The sequence below is a fragment of the Marmota flaviventris genome, chromosome 18, assembly GCF_047511675.1.
Source record: "Marmota flaviventris isolate mMarFla1 chromosome 18, mMarFla1.hap1, whole genome shotgun sequence".
Taxonomy (NCBI): Eukaryota; Metazoa; Chordata; class Mammalia; order Rodentia; family Sciuridae; genus Marmota; species Marmota flaviventris.
Genome location: NC_092515.1, coordinates 54,539,412 through 54,562,960, shown reverse-complemented (window position 1 = coordinate 54,562,960; position 23,549 = coordinate 54,539,412). Strand labels below are relative to the sequence as shown.

General features: G+C 45.5%; 1 protein-coding gene and 1 long non-coding RNA gene across 2 annotated transcripts; one reads left to right on the top strand and one right to left on the bottom strand.

The window, feature by feature from the left end:
• Positions 1-668: 668 nt before the first annotated feature.
• Nudt7 (nudix hydrolase 7) lies at positions 669-11,938 on the bottom strand. Its single transcript, XM_027933050.2, has 4 exons — positions 11,807-11,938; positions 9,557-9,710; positions 5,031-5,189; positions 669-1,781 (listed from the first exon to the last, which is right to left on the bottom strand). The coding sequence occupies exons 1-4, from the start codon at positions 11,839-11,841 to the stop codon at positions 1,419-1,421; spliced, it is 711 nt and encodes a 236-aa protein (XP_027788851.1). The 5' UTR covers positions 11,842-11,938; the 3' UTR covers positions 669-1,418.
• LOC114090793 (uncharacterized) lies at positions 11,066-23,470 on the top strand. The gene is made up of 2 exons (XR_003582430.2): positions 11,066-11,266; positions 23,328-23,470. It is a non-coding gene; the product is annotated as an uncharacterized lncRNA (long non-coding RNA).
• Positions 23,471-23,549: the final 79 nt, after the last annotated feature.

Sequence of the window (23,549 nt, the reverse complement as noted above, 5' to 3'; positions counted from 1 at the left end):
GGGAATGGGTCTTTGCCTCTGCCAACTTTCAGAAAATAAAAACTCAGCAGCTGTGGACAGTTGCATGGCAGATTGATGGTATCGCAGTTTCAGCAAGAGTAAAGTCTTACTTAAAAATGCTTTGGCTTCCTAATAATTAAGTAACACTCAGCAAGGCGTGAGACTGCCACCCCAGAGCTGTGGTTGTGCGGCTTTAGTCACTAGCTTCTCTGACCTCACGCAACACGGTCAGTCAGTGTCATGATTAAGCAAAGGCATTCCTGCTGACTCCAAAGCACGGTTCACGGAGATGCCCGCAGAAGTGGTGGATCTCAAGGCAGTCCGTCCGGAATGTTTATCTTTCGACTTTTCACTTTGGGGCTCGTGTTTGGAACCAGGTTTTCTGCCCTCATCATCATGAGACATAGACGGTTCCCTCTCCCAATCAGTAGGTGTACTGGCTTCTCGAGTTCTGGATTTTGGCTGTTTTAGCTGACATCTATGAAACCCCCAGGCCCGCGGAGGGCACTGTGTATATACACCACAGAACCTATGTACTGGAATGCCAAGTGCTATTTGTAACAAACCCCTTAAGCTTTGGCAAATGGTTATTTAGCCATATTCAAGTGTTACAGAATATTACTTAGGGTTACAGCAAGCATGTGAAAAAGGTACCCTAAATTCCAGTGGCAGAGTGATGATAGAATTTTATTCTTCCCTCCTGGAACACATCCCAAGCATCAGTGCGGGTGGGACGATTGCTTCATTTGAAGATCTGAGCTCTGACCATCTTTTGGTTCTGCCACCCGCCCCTGGAATTTTCCTTATCTATACAGTGAAGACTGGGTTGCAGAGAAGCCCATAGAACAGCTCATGGAAGAGACAGAGTGGAATAGGGAAATTGGCTTGTCTCTTAAGCTGGGGACAACCTCAGGGTCAACGCCCACCTCCATCATACTGGCCTCAATGAAATCCCAGAGGCCCACTTCATGGCAGGGATCCTGGGGAATGCTGCTGCCCCCTGGGGCACCTGCCATGGAGGAAAGGGAGGGCAGGTGCTGACAGCCACCAAGCTTCAGCCACATCTAACAACAGACTAAAAAGGACACTGTCCTACACATAAGACAAATGCCACATGGTCACGTTTATCAAGAGCTTATTATGTGCCAGATCCTCTCTCTTAAGCATTTAAGAAAGCATTAGCATATTGTGGGGGAAATCAAATGACACTGTAAATACACTTTCCACTCTTGAAAGGCTTCTGCTCTTCCAGATAGATATCAATAGAAAACAACTAGGAAAAAAGGCAAGGATTTTACTTTCATATGCAGGAAAGTCGTTCACATCTATCTGATCCCTATACCTGGTGTTTTCTGATGCTCTGTGCATAAGCTCACCCCAGAGACCTATGGCTAGTTTTTGGATTTTGATCTAGTAAGTCACAGCTGGCTTGTAGCATATTTATGAAGGAAGGACTTTTCACAAGATGCTATGACATCATCGAGATTAAATTCTATCTCAAAGTTAGGTTTTTCCCCCCAAATAATTAAGGCAACCAATAGAGCAAGTTTTGCAGTCATGCCCCTGATTAGGTAAGTCACCCCATCTTCAGGATTTGTATACTCAAAGCAATGAAAAATAAAACCATGTCCAGAGTGTGTGATGTACTTCTGGGAGTGGACCTTCGGATACAGGAAGTAGTCCAGTGGCACCAGGAACACATCCTTGACTTCATCAGGATTAGGCTGGGCCTGGAAGTTGTGGTCTATAAAACCCACCACTGGGGTTACCAGTGTATCTTTCTAAAAGCAGAAAACAAAATACACCAATTAAGAAGGGCAATGATATTGTTTCAAATGTCAAACTCTTTGCCATTTCTATGTTAGGTAAGCCAAGGGCATCAGTTACAAAGTTGGGTAGTGAAGGGGGAAGAATTTGCTCTAGAAGCAAACTTAGATCCCTCACGTAATGGTGGGTGTCTGCCCGACCTGAGGAGGCATCTGTGAGATGACTCTGAAAACATTATGTGTCATGAACATAAACTGGTATGAAAACTGGTACCATCTGTTTAGAATAGTGTAAAAATGACACTTACAAAAACATGATCCCTGTGGCTTAGGAATTGCATGTGTGTGAGTGTATCTGCATTATAAATTCCTCTCAGCAGGAAAAGATGCATGAACAAAGCAGAAGCATTACTTGCAACAGCCTTGGCCTCTAGAGTTGCTGGTCTTCATTCAGTTCTTGGATATTTACATTAGATGAATTGTGGTTATAGCCATATGCTAGAATACTATGCAGCAAAGAATGTATAAATACCTTTCCCTCGCAGTAAAGACTAAGGAATTCTCTCTCATCAGCAGAAAAGTGACATACTAGTTGTGGCATATTTCCATTTATGGGCAATTACATAATATATATGATTTTATATATATAATTATATAAGATATATTATATAATTATATAATATATGTCTTATATAAGATATATAATTTTATATATAATGACATATAAATTATTTTTTCATAACATACATATTTATATTTTGGTGGGGGGATTTCTATTTATATCCACAAGTGCTTGCAAATGAATGAGTTCTGTTTGGCGAAAGATGCTCCGTCCTGGGAATCTTGAGGCCAGGACTGAGTTGGATACAGGAGCTGGTAAGAGGGCCAGAGGGCCACAGCCTGCCTGGGAGAGGGAGGGGAGGGGAAACCCAGCAGCACCCACTCCAGTTGTGACATCCCAAGATATCCCCAGCCATCACCAAATGTCCCTAGGATGGGGGGAGATTGCTCCAGATCACTCCAGTTTAAAAACCACTGAGCCAGGTGTAGTGGTCCACACCTGTAATCCCAGCTGCTTGGGAGACTGAGGCAGGAGGATCTCAAGTTCAAAGCCAGGCAGAGCAATTTAGTGAGACCCTAAAGAACTTGGTAAGACCTTGTCTCAAAATAAAAAAATAAAAAATAGCTGGGATGTGGCTCAGTGGCTAAGCACCCTTGGGTTCAATCCCTGGTACTAAAAAACAAAATCAAACAAACAAAAACCCACCAAATCAGATTATGCTCATAAGTGATTGATAAATGGGGTTTCTTGTGATACAGCTTAGAGTAAGAAAGGGCTAGAACACACAACAACCTGCCCCAGCACGTTCACACCCAACACCTTTCTTTACAGCCTTTGTTCATCCCAATTTCTCAATGGAGACATTTTGGAAATACCCTGAAGACTCCACATAGTCCTGTGCTCGTCTGGGTCTGCAATGAGTCCCAGAGGCCCGGGTGGAAGGCTTGGGCCTCAGCCACTGGTGCTACCAGGAGGTGGCCGAAGCTTTAAGGGGAAGTTAGGTCATTGGGGGCATCGAAGGGGTTGTGGTTCTCTGTCTCTTCCACCTTCCTCTGTTCACTCCCCCGCTGCCAAGAAGCAAGTACCTGTCTAACATTTGCACCCTGCCTTGATGTCCCACCTTGCCACAGGCCTAAAGAAAGGTCCTCCACCGAGACCTCCAGAATGGGAGCCCCAACAAACCTTTCACCTGTAAGCCCATCGTCTCCCAAGAAGTGAACACTGCCCCACCCACCCATGCATGTGAACCCAGTAGCTCCCGAGGGCCTTGAAGTGAAGCTGCTCTCGCGTGGGGACCTCTTAAACATTATGTCTCAATGTGTCAATAAGTATTCTGAAATAAATCCCTAAAATGTGCTAGGGGATTTGCAAAAATCAACTGAAAAAGAGTACCCAGTAGACAACACTATTGAAAAAAGAAGGAAGGAAGGGAGGGAGGGAGGGAGGGAGGGTGACACAACTGGAGTAAATTACACATTTCTTACCTAATCCCATGTAAACTGCCCTCCCCCACCCCCACACCCTGCCCCAGACACACACAAACACACACACACACACACACACACACACACACACACAAGACCGTGCATGCAGTTATTGGGCAGCCATGAGCTTCTTCCAGTCTAACCTCTTCTGAGTGACAACCTTAAACTTCCTGTTTTTCAAATGGGCTTAATTAAGAGAAAGTCTCAGAATCACTGACCTTCACAACACTACTCCACCCAGACTTGAAGCCAAATGGAAAACAAAAGCCAAACTAAGCCACTGGCTTTTTAGCGGTTAAGCAGAATGGGATCATTCTTTCGAAATAAAAATATACCTGGAAGCTCAATATATATCAAATACAAAAAAAACCTTAAAGCTACGTCTGTTATCTTGGGGTGAGGGCACCTGAGCGCTGCAGTGTCCTCCCCCAAACCATGACCCCAGTTTAACCTTGAGAGAAACATCAGATGGTTTACAAAAATACTTGACCAGTGCACCTCAAAAAAGTCATAAGTCTGAAAAATCACATGGACCAGAGGACCAAGGAGACGTGAAAACCAAATCCAATGTGGTATCTCAGATGAGACCCTCCACAGACCAGAGACAGCAGGAGAAGCTAGCAAATGAAACGTGGACTGAGTTAGCAATCGTGTACTAACACTGACTCTTTAGTTGTGACAGATGTCCCACAGTGATGTAAGATGAATTCCTTTTGGTTTTGTCTATGCTGTTTTAGCTTATACTATCAAGGAGATCCTGAGTCAAACAAAAATGCAGTTACAAAGAGGAGTTTTCCGCAACTTGCCAGCTCAGGGCTCTGCTCAACTGCAAAAACAAGTACCCATAGGGTAAAGGTAATGCCCTGGTTTCCTCAGGGATAATATTTGTTACATAGCACACTGGAGTATTTTTTTTTAAAAGCAAATTCTCTAAATAAATGTATCCTGGAACAAAGTAAATATGAATTGAATGTTAATGAAATAATTCTGAAGCATCCACAGCACCTGGTCTGAAACTCACTGATGAAGCTCAACCCTTTCACTTCTGGGGAGGGAAAGAAGGGTTGGCTTGGGGCCACTGGGCTCACAAATGACAAAGTCCACCCAAGAACCCAGTCTGTGAACTCTTGGGCAGCACTCTTTGGGGTCACTTGGTGGAGTGTGGGATACTGAGGCGGCAGATCCCCTGGCTACCCAGGAGGGGATGAGAATCCTTACGTCAAACAGATAAGGCACCAGGCGGCTGATGACCTCCACTTGCTGAGGACGCAGCCCCACCTCCTCCTGCGCTTCCCGCAGAGCTGTGTCTATGTCATCCTTGTCCGTGGGATCCCTCTTTCCTCCAGGGAAGCAAACTTCTCCAGGTGACCTTCTTAGCTAGGCATGGAGAGAACAGAGGTGACGTGTGGATCTCACGGTGGCACCATTCCCTCACTCAGCAGATGCCTACCCAGCTTCTGCCCACCATCCCTACCCGGGGGCATTAGATGGTGAGCAAGAAAAAGCATGAAAAGTATTTCTTTGAATCCTTAAACAAAGAAAAAGAAATTCTAAAGAATTCCCCTCACAGCTAATTTTTCTCTACCTGTTCCCAAAAGATACCACCTACACAAACAGATTGACGTTGATGGAGAAAGGCTGAAAGGAATGATAATTTTATAAAGGGCAAAATTACTCACGGAGCACTTTGCCAAGTCCTTTAAAGTGCTTACCGCGTGTTAGGCAACAAGGACTTTCCTCCCTGGGTCCTCAGCTCTATAAACCACTCTTTTTTAAAAGTATTTTTAATAAGGTCACATAATAAAAAATTAAAGCATTTAAAAGTGAACAGCTCCTGGGTGCGTGGAGCATGCCTGTAATCTCAGAGGCTCAAGAGGCTGAGACAGGAGGATCGCGAGTTCAAAGCCAGCCTCAGCAAAAGAGAGGCGCTAAGCAACTCAGTGAGACCCTGTCTCTAAAATAAAATATAAAATAGGGCTGGGGATGTGGCTCAGTAGTTGAGTGCCCCTGAGTTAGATCCCTGGTTCCCCACCCCGCAAAAAAGTGAATAGCTCGGTGATAGTTAATATATTGGCAATGTGGTACAACCACCCGCTATCTAATTTCAGAATATTGTCATCACCCCAAAAAGAAATCCACTACCTGTTAAGAGGTGATCACCTCTCACCCCAACACCCGCCACCTGTCTGTCTCTGGGTCTCTCCAGTTGGGATGTTCTATGTGAATGGAGTCCTATGTGGCTTTTTTGCCTCTCCCTTGGCGCAACGACTATGCACATGTGTTTCAGTCTGTCCACACATCTATTCATGGATGGACATACAGGGGAACTAGGGCTCAAAGAGGTTCCACAACCTGACAAGGTTCACACAACGAGCTGGAATGTAAATCAAGGTTTAATTCTAGCACCTGGGTTCTTAATTAGCACACCTTCAATTCATCAAGAGTTTATTAGGATACAGAAAATACGGTCACTGGAGTCATTAACAGAAACCTGTGGCAGCATCTCTGTGTATCTTGTAAAAGAACAGGGGTCCCTCCTGGCCCTCTATTGCCCCTTCCACCCCATCCCCAATTCCATTCCTTCTCCACCTTAGGAGAATTTGAGAAGAGAGTATGTCTCCATCTGTGGCATCCTAAATATATCCCTCTTTCTCATCTGTCTCAAATGATTTCTCTCAAGTCCTGAGCAGGGATAGAGGCACAGTCCTTCCACCCTTCTCGCTTCTGTAGGACCCAAATTCCCAGAAAACTGACCCTAATTTCCCTTATGCCCACCCCCATGCAGTGCCCAGTGTCCTCTACACTGAACTGTCGATGAGACCTCAGCTCAGCAAGACTCCTGACCGCATCTCAACTGTGTGCCCCTCCCAGAACCGTGTAATGGTGACGTGGTTGAAGTATGTGCAAAAGGGTCCCGCCTGTGCTAGCTACTTCACCATGAGAAGCCCTAAAGTCTCTCCAAGGTTAGGAGCTCCGCCCAGGGCTCATGATGGCATCCTTAGCACTGGGGCTGATGAGGCTGCATAAGAACAAACACGATGCCTGCTGTGGTCTGAATGCCTGGGTCCCCCCAAGATTCATATGTTGAAATTAAATCTACTTGAAGCTGATGTAAGCGTCATCTGGCTGCCTGGGCAAGAGATGCCCTGTGAGGCACTCATTGCCAGAGCTCCTGGCTCCCTGGAGTCACATAACTGGGATCCCAGGAGACTCCTCCTGGAGGATGGGGAAGAGGCCTCCCATCATCTGTCCACATGACTTGGATCTGTGCCCTCCCACTCGCCCTGCAGCTTGGAGCAGTTCCTACCCCAAGATTCACCCCTAAAAGGAGACTGCAAACTGCCCAGTGTGTCGTGTGGAAGGGAAAAGAGGGCAGTCGAGTGGGCACAGCTCTGGCATGCCAGAAGACCTCCATGATGGTTGTTGCCATCTGTGTTTTCCTTTTCTCCTTTTGGGGTCCATCTTGTCCACCAGACTCCTCTCAGAGCCTTGGGCAACGAACGATGCCTCTGCTTCAGGGCATCAGGGCTCTGCTGTGCATTATCCCCTTCCCCCACCTTCCTCCCCACCCTCCTTCCCAGCTCTCTGGGGCTTGAAACAGGCAAGAGAAAATTCAAGAACAACACAGAGACTGAAGTCTTAGGAAATTGGGCTGAAACTTTAGTTGGCTTCTGAGTAGAATTTCATAAGGTTTTGTTTAATAAAAGTTTTATAGTATTACAGAAGAAGAGATTGAGAGCTTCTGCATTGAGAGTCCTTTTTAGCAAAGCCAGTCTGTGAAGAGTCAGCTTTAGAAAGGCATCTGGAATTTCAAAACAGCATAGAATTTTCTTAAGAGTAGAGTTAGCACAGATCCCCCAAACGGTCTTTACTCCCTATTAATTGGAATAGGCATACAAAGCCACTTGAGTTGAGCTGGTATGCTCTGAGATCTTCTTGAGATGCTTTCAACATACATTTAAAATCAGGTCCACATAAAAAACAAAATGAATTCTGGAGCTGATGCAGCCTGATCTTATTTGCCAATTTGCCTGCTCACTCACCACAGTGACCTCGTTGTTCTAATGGTCTTGAGAAGGGGTGTCAGGACAGCATTACTTTATCCCTACAAATGTTGTGATCTAAACCTTTAATTTTAGTTTTAGAATACAGATTTTAGTGTGCCCGTGTCACCAGCTGCCTTGGAGTTAAATATACTGACCGTAAATCACTTTTTTCAAGGTGCTGTAACCAGAGGTCTATTTCTTATGCTTTCTGAGACCTCTTGGGTGGGTGGCGTGAGGTCACAAGGCAGGACCACGCCTTCCCTTCCCTGCTGTCAGAAGGAGCCCAGATGACAGCATGTGTGAGGAGGTGGCTATGGGAGCCATACCTGTGGTGCTCCCAATTCATCAGCAGGAAGGACTTGAAAATGTGGGTTGCTTTCTTTCTTTTTTTTTTTTTTTTGTTAAGGCTTGCCCTGGGCTCCCATACAAAGGCAGAACTCCTCTTAATGCAACAGGAGACCTACCAGCTTGAGGGTTTGGTCTTACCTAGATCTTCTATGTTATTGTCTGTCTGGTAATTCAAACAATATATTTAAGTGCCAGGCCTGTGCTTACCGGCAGACCTGGGAACAGATCCCTGTGAAGCCCCTCCCTCAGGAACCTCAGGATTTTTATTGCTGTGTGTTTGTGTCATTAATGTCTGGCCCAGACCAGAAAGAATCCACATGTGTCTCCTTCCAAGTCCACAGGTGTGCAATAAACACCTCAGCTCTGCTTTCTTTTCTAACAAGATACTTTCCATCATTCTGTTTAAAAAGCCCAGTTGTGTCATGATCCATTTCTTTTTGTACTTGGATAATCTTGAAATTTCCATTTCCCCAATTCTTCCTCCCCCAACAGCAAGGCAGGATGACGGCACCCAGGGATGCAGGGGTAAGCCAGAAACCCTATTCCCAGCCCAATCTTCCTTTCAAGTGAAATCATTTATCTTAAATTTCAGGCCATGTCTGCCACTTGACACAATGACAGCTGACACTGCAGAATTCTTGCCAAGTGCCAGGGCTGTTTAGGTGCTTTGCAATTGTTACCCCGTGAAACCCTCACAGCAGCCCCTCGAAGGAGGTATTAATATGTTGTCCTCATTCTACAGTGAAGAGAGAGAAGCACAGAGAGGGTAAGGAACTAGGACAAAGTCACACCACGGGCCAGGAGAGAGCTTGCCCTCCACGTGGGCAGCTAGCTGGCTTTAGGGCCGCGGCTGCTAACTTGCACGTTCCAATATTTCACATCATCCCTGGGGTGAGCTCAGCCTAAAACAGTGGTTCTTGGCAGGGGTAATTTTATCCCTCCCCCACATCCCTTCCAGGGTGGCAGGCAAGGTCTAGAGACAGTTGTGGCCACCACAGAAGTGTGTGTGCTACTGGCATCAAGAGAGCAGAGGTCAAGGATGAGGCCTGACATCCCACGGTGCATAGGACAGGTCCCCAACAGAGTCATCTGGCCCACACTGTCAACGCACCACGACTAGGATAACCCTAGTCAAAAATATTTTAAATTAAATGCTGGCTAAATTCCTTATTTTTCTTTCCAAAACCTCCCCCTCCCCCAAGCCCCATCCGGTGGCTTCTTGTACCCTTCCAACATCATGATTTTGAAAGTTCATTGGAGAATCAAGACTTCAAACTGTGCACAAGTAGCAAAACTTGATGCCGTGTTCAGACATCCTGAGATGATGGCAACAGCTTCTTGTTCACTTACCTTCTCCGACCGGCGGGTGAACAGCAGGTGAAGTTTTCCTTCTTTAACCAATAATGGCAAAAGGATGGAGTATTTGTGACACGATAAGTGATCATATTTGGTCCCAACATCAAGCTTTTTCAAGCGGGCTTTCGCATCATCTATCAAATTGTTTCTGAAATGGAAACAAACCAAACATTTCAGTAACCAGAGTTATGGCAGAAAGTTGTCAGTCCTGCCTATATTTATCCTTTTGTGTGCCTTGGAGTTTACCATTTCTGAGTCTCAGGGGATTTGTCAACAACATGGCAGAAATACTAGTATTTCAATAGCATGATTTTTGGTAAGATTGAATGAAGCAAAAAACTACTAAGCACAGAGTTAAGAACATGAGTTTACTTTGAAAAATCTAAAATTAAAGAATGGTAAAATGGTTTTTCAATAATGCAGAAGCTGAACTTTGAAATCCATAATTATATTCAGACAAGATGAGCTTACTAAGAAGGTCATTATAAGGTTAGATCATTTTCTCTTTCCTGGCCCTCATGTCAAGGTACCATACCCTAAGTCTTGTAATGGTGCCTCTCAACTGAGAAGCCATAGAATCACCTAGAAGGCTGCTCACAACACAGTCTGCTGGGTCTACCCCTACTGATAACTCAGTAACTTTGGAGTGAGGCCTGAGAATTAGCATTTTATCAAACTCCCAAGAAAGGGTGTTGCAGATGCTGCTGCAGAATAGGGGAACGTATGCTGAGAACCATCCCCTGACAATGAACTCGTGTCTGGATAAAACCACAAATGGTGCCCTTTTCATGGGGATTTGTTTTGGTCCTTTTGACAAGTCCTTTTTATGTATTGGATTGAATACTGTTCCCCCCAAATTCATATGCACTCAGAATATTACTTTATTCAAATAGGATCTTTGCCGATACAATTAACAAAGGGTCTTATGATACAATCTCCCTGGTGATTTTACGCCTATAAGGAAGAGGAGACAACATGGAAATAGGTGCACACAGGGAAGGCCTGTCAAGATGGACCCAGGGACTGGAAATATGCCACCATAAGCCAAGGGATGCCAGAAGCCCCCAGGTGCTGGAAAAGGCAAGGAGGTATGCCCTAGAGATTTCAGAGGGAGCGTGGCTCTGTCAACACCTTGATTTTGGACTTCTAGACGTCAGAACCAGAGGATAAATTGTTGTTTTAATCCACCTGGTTTGCTGTACTTTGTTATGGCAGCCCTAGAAAATGAACACATTGGTTTTAATTTTCTGTAGGAAGGCTGTATTACACAGTGAGCAAAATCAGATGTGTAAGTTAGCCAGAACTGGTTTAACAAGGGTACAGAAATAACTTCTCTAACCCTTGCTGTCATCTGTGACATGCTTGAGTGTTCTTATGAGGATTAAGTGACATTCACATACTAAGGCTGGCACTCAGCTGATGCTCAATGATTGGTTACCAATGTCATCATCATCAGATAAAAAGTTGTTTGCTACTTTATGCTTCTTTTTATGTGGCAGGGTGCTCACTAATGTGGTTGGGCAACACCATCGATTGAAAAAACGACCAACGTCCTGAAAACAATCACTGGCAAAGGACTTCAGAGTGTCTCCTGCAAATAGGACTCTGTCCAGAAAAGGAAAGGGGCCAGTATGGAGTGGGGAAGGACCCTTCCAAGGGCAGCTCTTAAGAAGCCCCCAGAACTGACCAGTGGAATCAATGGAGGTAAAAGTCTGCAAAAACATGTCTGTCCATTGTAGGGCTGGCCCTTGGAAAAATCACCAGGAAAACACCAACAGCAGCTCTGGGCAGGGCTGGCAGCAGGAGCTCCCCACTCTTTTCTCACAGAATCCTCACAGCAGCCCGGCAAGTGAGAACCTGATTGCGTCCAGGTTCAGCGACACTAGGGAATAGCTACTAGGTCACTAAGGGACTAGCCATCAGGGAACGATGCGGTCATCAGAGGACCTGAGGTCTAGTTGCGGAGACGCGGTTGGCAGAAGGGAGAAGCCGGCTGCAAAGGGGAAAGCGCTCTGTCCCCACAGTCGGGAGCAAACCTGCGCCTGTGTGAATCACGCTGGCTGAGGCCGGTCAGCTCCTGGAGGGGAAGGTGGAGGGCCTGGGGCTGTGCACTGCCCAGGTGCAAGGACACTGCCCGGGGCGCCAGAGCCGCAAACTCTGCTGCAGCTAAAGGCCTGGGAGGCGCCCGGGACAATCGAGGAGGCCTGCGAGCGCGGCTAGGTGCCAAGGCCGGGAGCGGTTTACCTGCCGGTCTCCTGAAGCTGACAAGGCCGCGACATGGTTCTGAGAAGGTTTGTTTCCAGTTGGAGACTCCCGGGCAGGGATCCGCCGAACCCGCATGCGCAGAGCGGCCTTGGCCTAGGCAGGTTCTGGGGGCGGAGCTTAGCGGAAGAGGCGGGTCTAGACCTGGGGCTAGATTGGGCGGGGCCTGCAGCCAGGGGCGGGGCTGGGGCGGGGCTGGCAGGGTTCAGGGGCGGGCCTTCCTGATCAGAGCAGCTTCCGCTTGAAAAGGGAGAGGCACTTTAGAAAGCCTGACATTGACAACTGCAAAGACATTTTGAAAAATGAAAACAGTGCTGGTGAGGTGAGAGGATTCTGACACTCGCATCAGGATCTGTGGCTTTAGTGTCTGGGGCCACAGTTTTTTTTTTTTTAACAGCAGGAATTTTTTTTTTTTTTAAACAGCAGGAAGAAAATGAGCGGAATAATAAGCAACATATAAGAATGAACACAGCCAGGATTATATTCATCTTTATACCAATGCATCATAAAATATAACTCGTGTATTATTATTTTATGGAAAAAGCTGTCTATAAAAACGAAAGTGCTTAGGAGGTGTGAAAGTCACACTGCTCCCCTGGGTCAGGAGACAGTTGGGCCACAGTTCCTAATGTCTTCAAAACCGATGAACCAGCATTCAGAGGTTTCACCCGGGCAGTCATGGCCAAAGTTGGGGAGGGTCCAAACCAAAAACTCTTGACCTCCCAAAAATACTGATCGTGGGCTTTACCCACAGTAGTGCACTGAATCCTCTGAGCAGCCCCATGAGATAGGGTGGTCTCTGTAGATACATCACCGTCCTTCCTTTCCAGAGTAGGAGATAAAATGTACCATGCTTAAGACCCTATAGTTCTGGTTCATTCTGAGCTCTGAGCATCTTTATTTCCACACCACCACACTGAAGCAATGGCCCTGTGTAGGTCTCACTGTGAAGAAGAAGATACACTAACCCCTCATCCAAGTGGCTCCTAAGTGCCAGGCATGAGGCATCAGCCCTTGACCTCTAAAGTCTCCAAGTGTAGTGGGGTGATAACAAACACTCTCTAGCTCTGGTAATTCAGTGTGTTCTTGGCTCTGGGTGAGAAGGGAGGGAACAGTGGTTCAGAGGACTGCGCTGGAAGGTGAAAGCTGTTTGGGGATTTGGTCTTCTCTTCTTTAGACATCCTTTGACGCAGTCCTCATTTTTGAAGGTGTACAAACTAAGGCTCAGAGTGGGAGTGCCTTTCCCATAGTCACACAGCAAGTAAATGATGAAGCCAAGTAAATGATGATCCCATCCAGTGATCTCTACCTGGGCCTCAGGGTGTGGGGTTTGAGAGTTAGGTGGGATTTCAAGAGGCCCAGGTGGGAAAGACAGCAGTCAGAGAGCAGGGAACAGCAGAAGTCAAGCCTGAGTGAGTTCAGGGAGTCCTGTTCTAAGGGGCCGGTTGTTCAGCGTGGCTGGGACAAAACGGATGTCCTACAGAGCGGAGCCCTGGAAGTACATGAAAAGTCCTTGGAAGCCACAACCAGATGGAGATCTACCTTCTTTCTAAAGGAAAAAGAAGAAGCAATCTGGGTTGTAGGAAAATCTCTGTGGCAGCAGGTGGAAGATGGGTTGGCAGTGGGAGACACTGGGGTGGGGGGGCTTTTCTGAAAGTCTGGGCTCAAGAAACCAGAAAAAAAAAATGCTGCTAAACTTTCTGAAAAGCCCCCATATTCCCAGCACCCCAAAGTCAGAGTGTTGAAGGGGTCTGGTTGACCTTCATGCAAAATGCAGCCCCCGAGGTGCCTCAGGTGGCCAAAACTATATGCATGGTTCCTTCTTTCATGTTCAGAAATACTGCTGTAAAATTAGCTTTCACGGCTTTGATGAGACTGGAAGCCATAGCACAGGGGCGTCACAAGGAGAAATATGATCTTGATAGACGGCCTGTGAGTCGGCTCCTACAAGACAACAGAACTTCCAGGAAAACTGAGAGTATATTAGGAGAAATGACTTGTCTCTGCTTTTCACAGATCTGTGGGTAATAATGTAATTCTGGAGGCTGCGATGAAGAGAAGCAGTGTTCTAAGCAGGTCAGGCTGCCGCACAGCCAACACCCATTGGTAAAGGCCTCTCAGGGAGCACATCCCAGGTGCCAGGGTGGGCCTTGTCTGCATACCTCCCAACTGGATCCTGAATTTGAGCAGTACTTGAGGGTGTGGGCTGGGAGATGGAGAGATAAAGAAAAAATCAGTCAGCTCGGAGGAGCAGAGGCTGTCTGGGGAAGAAAGCTGCAATCCACACTGAGCTGTAAGGTCAGGTAAAGGCTCTACTCTAGGAAAGGGGACCTGAGTGCCCTCAGGAGTATGGAGCAGCTGAAGCAGGTACCTTTGCCTGGGTGTGGGCAGGGAATTAATTAATGTTAATTAATTAATGTTCCTGGGAAAAAATACTCAAGAAATGTGAGTTTCTCTGGAGCCTGAGGCAGGAGGATCCCAAGTTCAAGACCAGCTTGGGCAACCCTGTCTCAAAATAAACCAAAAAGGGCTGGGGATGTGGCTCAGTGGGAAAGCACTTGCCTAGCATGCATGAGGCCCTGGGATCCATCCCCAGTACCATAATAAATACATAAAATTTAAAAAGAAGAAAAGGAAAATGTGAGTTTCCTCCACTCCCTCCCTCAGTTTTCAAGAGGTCCTCTAAAAGCTCTTGGAGGAAAGGTTTGTCAGATTAAGTCTTGCATCCAAGAGTGCTATATCAGCCGGGTGCAGTGGCACATGCCTATAATTTCAGCCACTCGTGAGGCTCAGGCAGGAGGATCGTGGAGTTCAAAGCCAGCCTCAGCAATTTTAGTGAAAGCCTAAGCAACTCAGAGAGCCCCTATCTCTAAATAAAATACAAAATAGGGCTGGGGATGTGGCTCAGTGGTAAAGCGCCCCTGGGTTCAATCCCTGGTACCAAAAACCAAACAAGAGTGCTGTATCATGTTTATAGGTGCAGGGTTGAGCATCTGATAAAGAAGGGACGTCCCCCCTCTTACTCCTGCCAGCTTACCCACTACTCCACCCCAGAAGCTCTCACTCCCCTTCCTAAATCAAGACTAGTCCAGGGGGCACAGCCCCACCCCCAGCTCACCCCCAAAAAGAGGAAGTAGAGGGACATCTTCAAGGACTGAGTTAAATAGAAATTTCTCTACAAGTAGTTCAGGTATCTTCAGTGTCAAAATCATCTGGGGATGGGGTGTTGTCTGCACAACCCAATTCCCCAAACCCCACCTTGCAGGTTCTTATCTCTAGTTGGAAATTCACGCAGGAGCATGCATTTTGAAGCAAGCTTCTGAGTGACTCTGATGTAAAGAAAGAAGACAGTGGTTTCAGAGTTCCACAGATGATAAGGCCACCTGCTTCTGATACTTGGTGATGTGGCAACCCTAGAGAGAAGAAGACAGAATGGCCACCAAGGGCCAGGAGGTACCAGTCCTGGTACCATGGGAACCATCTTCCTTTCTGGTCTGGGGAGCTGGCAATATGGGCAAGTCACATCAAAGAGGCTCTGAGGGTATTGACTGGATTGTTTTATAGCAAGTGGGATGGAGCAGCAGAATTCCACATAATGTGACATTTTGTTTTTTATTAAAATACCATTAAAAAGGAAAGACCTACTGGGTACAGTGGTGAACGCCCGTAATCCCAGCGGCTCTGGAGGCTGACAGACAGGAGGATCTAGTTCAGAGCCAGCTTCAGCAACAACAAGGTACTAAGCAAGTCAACGAGACCCTGTCTCTAAATAAAATACAAAATAGGACTGGGGATGTGGCTCAGTGGTGGAGTGCCCCAGAGTTCAATCCCCAGTACAAAAAAAAAAAAAAAAAAAAAAGAAAGAAAGAAATAAAGAAAGAGTTTGGTTCAAAATGCTTTCTGATTGCTATTTTTTGGCTGGGCATCTGGTTGGATGTTGGAGAGGCAGAGACTTGTAATAATTGGCCCTTGCCCATAAGGGATTTTGTGTCAAAGCACCTGTACAAGCATCTTCCTGGGCTTATTCAACACAGGAACTTTGGCCATAGCCTCTGGGATGCTGCCTCAGAAGGGACTCAAAGCTGCATTTTCAACCAAATCCTGATTTGGTGATTTTGATGCAAGTCTATACTCTGAAGTTTGGAAATGGAAATTGAACCTAAGTCTGAGAAAATAAATGAATTTAAAAAGCAGAAATTAGCAGGCAAGAAGTAAGTAGCCTGAAAGTTGGTCCTTGATTTCTGGCAATAGGTGCGAATTAGGAATCAAAGATTTCTGTAGGAATTATAGGAAAAATGCCTCTGGAACTGCCATGAGTTATAAAATATAAATGCTGGCAATTTATTTCTGGCTACTATAAATGAGATTTCATGGTTGGTGTTTTTCAACCATGTTTAATTTTCATGGTGAAAGAATAAAATAGATACATGCTTACATATTAAGACGCCTTAAATCTTTGGGTCTCCACGAGCCAGGCCTGCCCAAAGCTGACACACACTTATGAGTAAGCATCATTCACATTTTACGCGTTGGTTCTCATTTCCAGGCACCTTTAGAAATGAGATAAAGATTAGTTATGTTCCAATCCTTTACTGTCATGTAATCTTTGTGTAATAGAACAATCAAGGAGGTTTAATTACCAGTGATGACTGAGCTGGGACATTTGTAATCTAAATGAAGGCTCAGCCTAGGAGGCACATCTCTGCGTGACTGTGCCTCACAATGAGGAGCAGTCTGCTCTCCATTAACATGAAAATTAGTTGTGAAATTGGCTTAAGATTTTCCAGTGCGTGTGGGTAGTTTAGTGTCTGCAGAGAAACAGATTCTGCTCCACAGGGAATTCACCTTCCTGTGGCTTCCCCTTGGCCTTGGGTCTGCCTACTGGAACCCTGGTTATACTCCACATTCACAGGCAACTGACACTTCTCCCTAACACTAGACTCCACCGCTTAGGCGGCACGGTGCTTTAAGGAACTCATGCTCTGCCATCTCAGCAAGGACCACACCACCTGTGCTCTGCTCACAGGAATCCTCTGATGGTCACCCACTGCTGCTGTAACTGATATTAAACACCACTGGGTGGGCAGACGGATAGATGGATGGACGGGGATGATGGCTTCTGGCTTCATGTTTGTCCTGTGACTGTCTTAGAGTGGCCACAAAGTAGTCTTGCTGGGGAGAAAGGCCAGTGGCCATTGCCTGCATCTTCAGAGGAAGCCACATGAGAATGTATTTTGTCCCAGAGTCATTTCAAGGGTCCGATAGTGAAGGACAGTACTCCCAGCAGCGCTGTCCAGGAAGGACTTTCTGCAATGATAGAAATGGTTTACGTCTGTGCTCGTGTGGCGGCCATTCACCTCACGTGGCTCCTGAACACTGGACATGGGTTAGAAGTGATACTCAATGTCATACTGACAGGTAGACAGGAGTGGTGGAGATGAAGGGCTCAATTCTAGAGGTAAGGCCACAGACAGGGAGGAAAGGGAAGATGGGGGCAGGCCAAGGGAAGGAGTCCCAAGACAGGGTGACAGGGCGGGCTACGCCTGGTTGCTGTAGAGCTGCGAGTTCTATGTGGAAGCAGAACACTCAGTCAAACCTGCCCCAACTGCTCCCCTGGATGGGCACACCAAGCTGCACTATGTCCAAGGGTAACCTTTGGCAAATTAAATGCTATTGTAATATCATTAGCATTGTGGTTTTGACATCCCCTGTGGCCTTTCCTGGGGAATGCTGCATGCATCCTTCACCTGAAGTTGTATAAAAATGCCTGTCAATCATGTCTGCCAATCAGGACAAGGGAGGAGCTTGACAGACCAGATCAGGACATCAAAACACACTGAAACCAAATCCCTGGGCTGCATCCTCTCTGGACTAGTCCACAATCTGTGGAGTGCACCAGCCAGAGAGGTCTGGTGGGTGTGGACTCAGGGACAGATAACTCTGCCTAAAATAGGGAAGAAATGTAATCCTGTTTTTCCTGAGATTAGGGATGGGAGAGATTAGGGAGGAGCAGGGAGAGAGGAAGAGAAAGAAAAATGTCCGTTTTTAAAATAAGTTGCAGCGGCAGAGCAGCAAGAGTTATATTTAAAGCATAACGTGGACCACTTCGCCAATTTCCTTTTTTTTTTTTTTTTGTACTGGGGATTGAACTCAGGGCCACTCCACCACATCCCCAGCCCTATTTTGTATTTTATTTAGAGATAGGGTCACAGTGACTTGCTTAGCATCTCCCTTTTGCTGAGGCTGACTTTGAACTCACGATCTTCCTTCTTAGCCTCCTGAGCCGCTGGGATTACAGGCATGCACCATGATGCCTGGCCTTGTCTCACAAATTTGGAAGAATGAAATCTTCCAAACATGTAAGGGAAGAGTAAACGGAGCAGGATTTATTTAAGCAAGAAGAGAGAGAACTCCTACCAAGTGGGAGGAGGCCTGATTACAGAAAAAACCATTGTGGGGTGCCAGATTAGGAGTTTATATATAATTCTGGGCAGAGCATGGAGCAATATGTATGTAAACTAGGCATTGAAATAGTATCTGGGCTATCATCCGGGTTCACCCCCATTTTCCTTTCCTATCACTTCATACTAGGCTCACCCCCACCTTCTGTTTGTCACCTCTGAGACAAAGAGGTTGGTGGAGGTGTTCCCACAGGTGAGCCTCAGACTCTTTTACATTTGAAATAAATAAGCCTTGTTGGTGCTCATGAATATGTCTAGTTAGCCTCCAGGTGGTGTTCCTGTGTTTGAAGAAGACTGACCGTAGATATTCTTACTCAGTATTACTAAATGAAAGCAAAATACATAGTATAAAATACATACACATCCAGGGGTTCTCAAAGGATTCTGACTTTATAAATAAGTACCAGTGGGATGTCACCCTTCTGCAAAGGGCACTGGCTGCCGGGCTGGACTTCTTTCTGCTTTGTCACTCAGAATATGGATGTGCTTCAGAGGCAGGGCTGAAAAGCAGAGCACGTTTCTTTGAGTGTTGTCTTTCCTCATAGTTAAAAGTAACATTTTGTTCCCTGAATAGATGCTGGGCAGCTACTAGCCTAATTTGTTTAGCCCCCTGGGAAATGAGATATTTATAGTTTTTATAACACAGCTCCTACAACCCTATGTAGCAGTTCAAACCTAAGTCCTAGTTAATGGAGGTAAAAATGTGTTTCCATGAGCATCCTCCTCCACAGGCAGCCCTAGAGTGGCTAGTTTTCCTTCCTCTACCCCCTGCTGAAGTCACATGTTACATTCATGAATGTAACAGTAACTGAATGAGGAGGAGGATTCTGTCAATCAGCAATAGTAACTTGTGCTTGTGGACATGGTATTGGAGGATACCATGTTCATTGCTGTGTATGGGTGAGTTTATTTAGTTCTCACAGCCACCCTTTGGCATTGATATTTTTCTTTTTGCAAAAGAGCATGCAGTGGTGGGACACAGGGAAACACCTTGGTGTCATAAAGTAGGTGTGGATGGAGCTAGGGTTGGAGTAAACCCCATTTCACTTCAATGTCAACATCCATTCTAAGACATTTTGTTTCTTAATCAACATGATTTTTATGCTTTCTAATGCCTATTTTTGTGTCTACTTGATTCCTACTTGCTATACACACACACACACACACACACACAAATGTAGGAAGTGGCAGTCAAATGGACACAAAGACAGGCATTATCTACACACATGCACATGTGTATCTCTGTGTGAGTGCGTGCATAGATAACCTCACACACCCTTATTTTTAATATATACTGTGCCTCTTTGTAAGTGTTTAAGAAGGCTTCTCTGATACTAACACTAGAGCTGACAGGGGAAGACCTGTACACATGGGAAAGGGGTAAATACTGTACCAAAGGCCAAGAATAAGGTGACAAGATATTTGCTGTGTTTAGTTTACCTTCAAACTTCCAGGTAGCCCAGGTAAGGAAAGAAGAAGCCTTTTCCATTGCATATCTATATCCTGCTGAATGTTTCTTCCTGTTCCTCCCTTGTGTGTCCACAGATTGTGGGCTTTTTAGCTTTAGAGAAGACCAAGTCCCCATCTCTCTCTTGAACAGAAGAGAAAATGAGGTGATCGGTCTTGAAGTCTCCAGTCTGTGCTAACCCCTGGTGGTGGGGCATCCCCTGTGTGTTGATGACGTTTTTCAGGGACTGGACCTTACCAAGTGATAGGTCATGGTGCACCAAAAAAAAGAAAAAAAAAAAAAAAAAAAAAAAGGCAGGAGATGGGAAGCAAACCTTGGATCAGCAGGCTTTCCTTTATTTTGCAGTGAAGTCCATCATTCAGGCACGGGAGGGCTCATTTTCTGGGTGTGGAGATGGCCCCCAGGTTACAGAAGAAGTCTGGCTCTTATAGTTTATAATAAGGGTGACTTAGTTATTGGAAATTGCGGACATGCCGTTTGGACATTCAGGGGCCTAGTTGTATAGGTTGAAATTTTAACTCAGGAAGGCAGTTGTAAAAAGTTTGAAAACTCATTGTCTGGGACCCATTGTTACCTAGAGCTTCACTATTTGCTTTTCTCCTTCCAGAACTCCTCTGCCATGGGAAAGGGTAAAGTCCAGGGCCTAGAGTTTGAGTGCTCACCTCCTCCCTTCAGAACCCATTGTGTTTGGGAAGGGGTAAATATTTACTTTTGGTGGAGATGCTGGGGATGAACCCAGGAAGGGATATAAGTTTGCTTTTTCCCTGGGGCCCATTGTCACTGGGAAAGGATATACTGGGAGAGGTTTAATGTTTAGCTAATTTCCCCTCCCTCCCCCTGAGCCACACTGTCCCTCTATCCCCGCCCCCCCCCCCCCTCCTAATCCACATCAGATCTTGCTTGCAGGTGAAATTTGGCTCATTAATTAACAGGGCCACCTTGTAGGGCTATTTTAGCACCAGCTGAGATAACATAGATAAAGGGCTCTTGTCTGTACATGGCAAGCAATAAGTGCTCTGTCAATAGCATAACACACTCTGATTTCCAGGGACCTTATGGAGTTGTTGTTCATCTTTGTACCTCACATGCTTATTGACACTCAAATGGCAAACACTTCACCTGTAGGTGGAAACTGTATTACTGCTCCCTCCCTTCTCCTTTCTTTCCTGGGCTTAGAGAAAGCTACTCTGCCCAGCTTCCCATGCAGCTAGCAGTCATGAGACTTGTCCTGGCCAATGAAATGTGAGTGGAAGCCAGGGAGGAGCGAAGAAATAAGAATAGATAAGGAGAACATTAACAGGGAAGGGAAAGAGAATGCACCTTTAAATCTGAGAGGCTCCATGAACACCCTCACCTTTATTCTCCAAGCCTGTCTTCCTACAGACACAAATTCTTAAAATAACCTTGAATCTCAGAGTACTGAGTTGAGCTGATTAATACCTCCATACATTGCTAACTTGTACAGTGCTCTTTTTTTTTTTTTTTGACTAAATCCAAGGGAAAATATTGTTAGACACTTATGATATCAGGTGTATTTCAAATATTATCTGTTGACTGTATGACATCAACTATAGCTCCTGCAAGAACCACACCACAGTGAGCTGCCCCGTGTTCCATAATGAGAAGGACTGAGCTCACCAGGCTGATGGTACCCCCATGTGCTTCTTAGGCTATTTACAAGTTTTATATTAAAAGAAGAGCTTCTGGTCCCAGACATGTGTCTCACGAGCGCCCTCACAAGAACCCTTTGAATATGTATCCTGCTCTATTGCTTTTCTGAATAAATCTCCTGGATTTCTTAAACATTTGTGCCTCTTTTGATGCATCCTAAAATTCTTTTCTGTGGCATAAGTCAAGAATCTGCCAGGGTGAAATTGAGATCCCCTTCTCCCTTTTGGATAAACTTCCCAGACTCCTATCTGGTAAAACAAATGTGTCACTTCTAGCTGAGAGGTTTAAAAAACTTCTGTAGGAGTGTCCAGTGACTGCCCTGAAACAATATCCTGGAGCTTCATGGTGAAGGAACTATGTTCCAAGATGGGAGAGCTCTGTGAGCCTAGAGTGTTGGCTGGATGGGGTAAAATCCTTCCTTAACTCCTGCCACCTACTATCATTCATGCATACCCCATTCTGGATGTCTAATATGAGCCCGAGATAAAAATAAACCAGTGGAGCCAGTAGTCGGTATGGTATACACATGTAATCCCAGCAGCTGGGGAGGGTGAGGCAGGAGGATTTCAAGTTCAAAGCCAGCAAAAGCAAAGCACTAAGCAAATCAGTGAGACTCTGTCTCTAAATAAAATACAAAATAGGGCTGGGGATGTGACTCAGTGGTCAAGTACCCCTGAATTCAATCCCTGGCACTCAAATAAATATATAAACAAGTGGAAATTTCTATGGATTTATTGCTTAGCTCATCCTTTCTTGACTAATAGACCACTTCGGTCAAATGATTCCTGATATTCAGAGGCAAATTTGATACAATGAAACAAATATCCCAATTTCTATTGAATTAAAGTTAGGGCTTGTAAAATTATGACAACAACTCTGCTTGAACTATTATTGAGAAGTCATAACCTTCCATCCAACAAATACAGAAGCCATGTTCATCGGAGTGAGGTCTTTGTTATGCTACATGTTCTTTTCTACTGTAGTTACATTTAGATCTTGGAAATGTAGAAAAATAATTTGTGTCTTACCACAAATGTATCAAGTAGGATAAAGCCTACATATACAGAAATACATATTGGACAACTTCGATTCAGACTAAAGATGAATCTGGGTATGGTCTGGGGTTTTTAGAAGGCTACCACACAATTTGCCATCTTTGAGAAGTTGAGAGATTTATCTGGAAGGTTCTGCATGGGTCCTCTGTGCCTGTAGAAATCACATCAGGATCTCTTCCCTCATCTGGACATTGGTCAGCATTTGTCAAGGAGAATGCATTGCTTTCCAAATCAGGGGTCCAGATCTACTTGCATCAGCATCCCCAGGAGAGCTTGGAATGCAGATCTCCCCAGAATTTCTGATTCCATAGTTCTGGAACCAGACTTGAGAGAATGTGAATTTCTTATAAGCTCTCAGGTGATGCTGTTGCTGCAGATCCAGGAAGCACACTCAGAACCACCGCTCAGAGCTTTGTTTGTCCAGGTATGGTCTATGGATTGACAGCATCAGCATCCCCTGGGATGCAGAGTCTCAGGCCCCACTCCAGACCTGTGGAATCAGAACCAGGTGAGTGGTATTACCAGGGAGGTGTGGAAAGCATCACTGTGAGGGAAAGAGGTGTTTTCCAGCACAACAGGATATTAGAGAACCCAGCTGCTACCAGTAGTGGTTCAGACCTTCCAAGGTCAGACCTGCTGGTTTCTGCTTTGTGATCTCATGGTGAGTGTTCATGCTCTTCCAATATCTAGGTGCAAGTGAACATCCTAGAACCCATGCCCATTGTAAGTTACCTCCTGGCACAAACTGCAGCAGGGGCTCTGGTGCCTGCACGGTATGCTCTGCAGTGTGGTGTGTACTGAGTCTAAATCCCAGCTTCACTACTTCATTGCTTTATGTCTTTTTATAGGATATGCACCCTCGGCTTCCAGCTAAAATGAGCCTAATTGCAGCATCTACCTCAAGGGATTGCTGTCAACATGTATGAAATTCTGGGAACAATTTTGGGCAGAGTAACTATACCTTAAATAACAGCCATGGTCTGCAAAGCTTTTCAAGTCTGAGCTTCTCTCCTGATTTCTTATCTTCTTTGACTAAACCCAGAATGTGAGCTGTGTTGGTGGCTGAACTG

Bases quoted from the DNA above. Each gene is read 5' to 3' on its own strand.
- Nudt7 (XM_027933050.2), bottom strand. From the start codon at position 11,841: ATGTCGCGGCCTTGTCAGCTTCAGGAGACCGGCAG. The intron at 5,190-9,556 runs GTAAGTGAACAA...CTCCATGCCTAG, and splicing joins TCACCCGCCGGTCGGAGAAG to CTAAGAAGGTCACCTGGAGA. The intron at 1,782-5,030 runs GTAAGGATTCTC...TTCTGCTTTTAG, and splicing joins TGGTGCCTTATCTGTTTGAC to AAAGATACACTGGTAACCCC.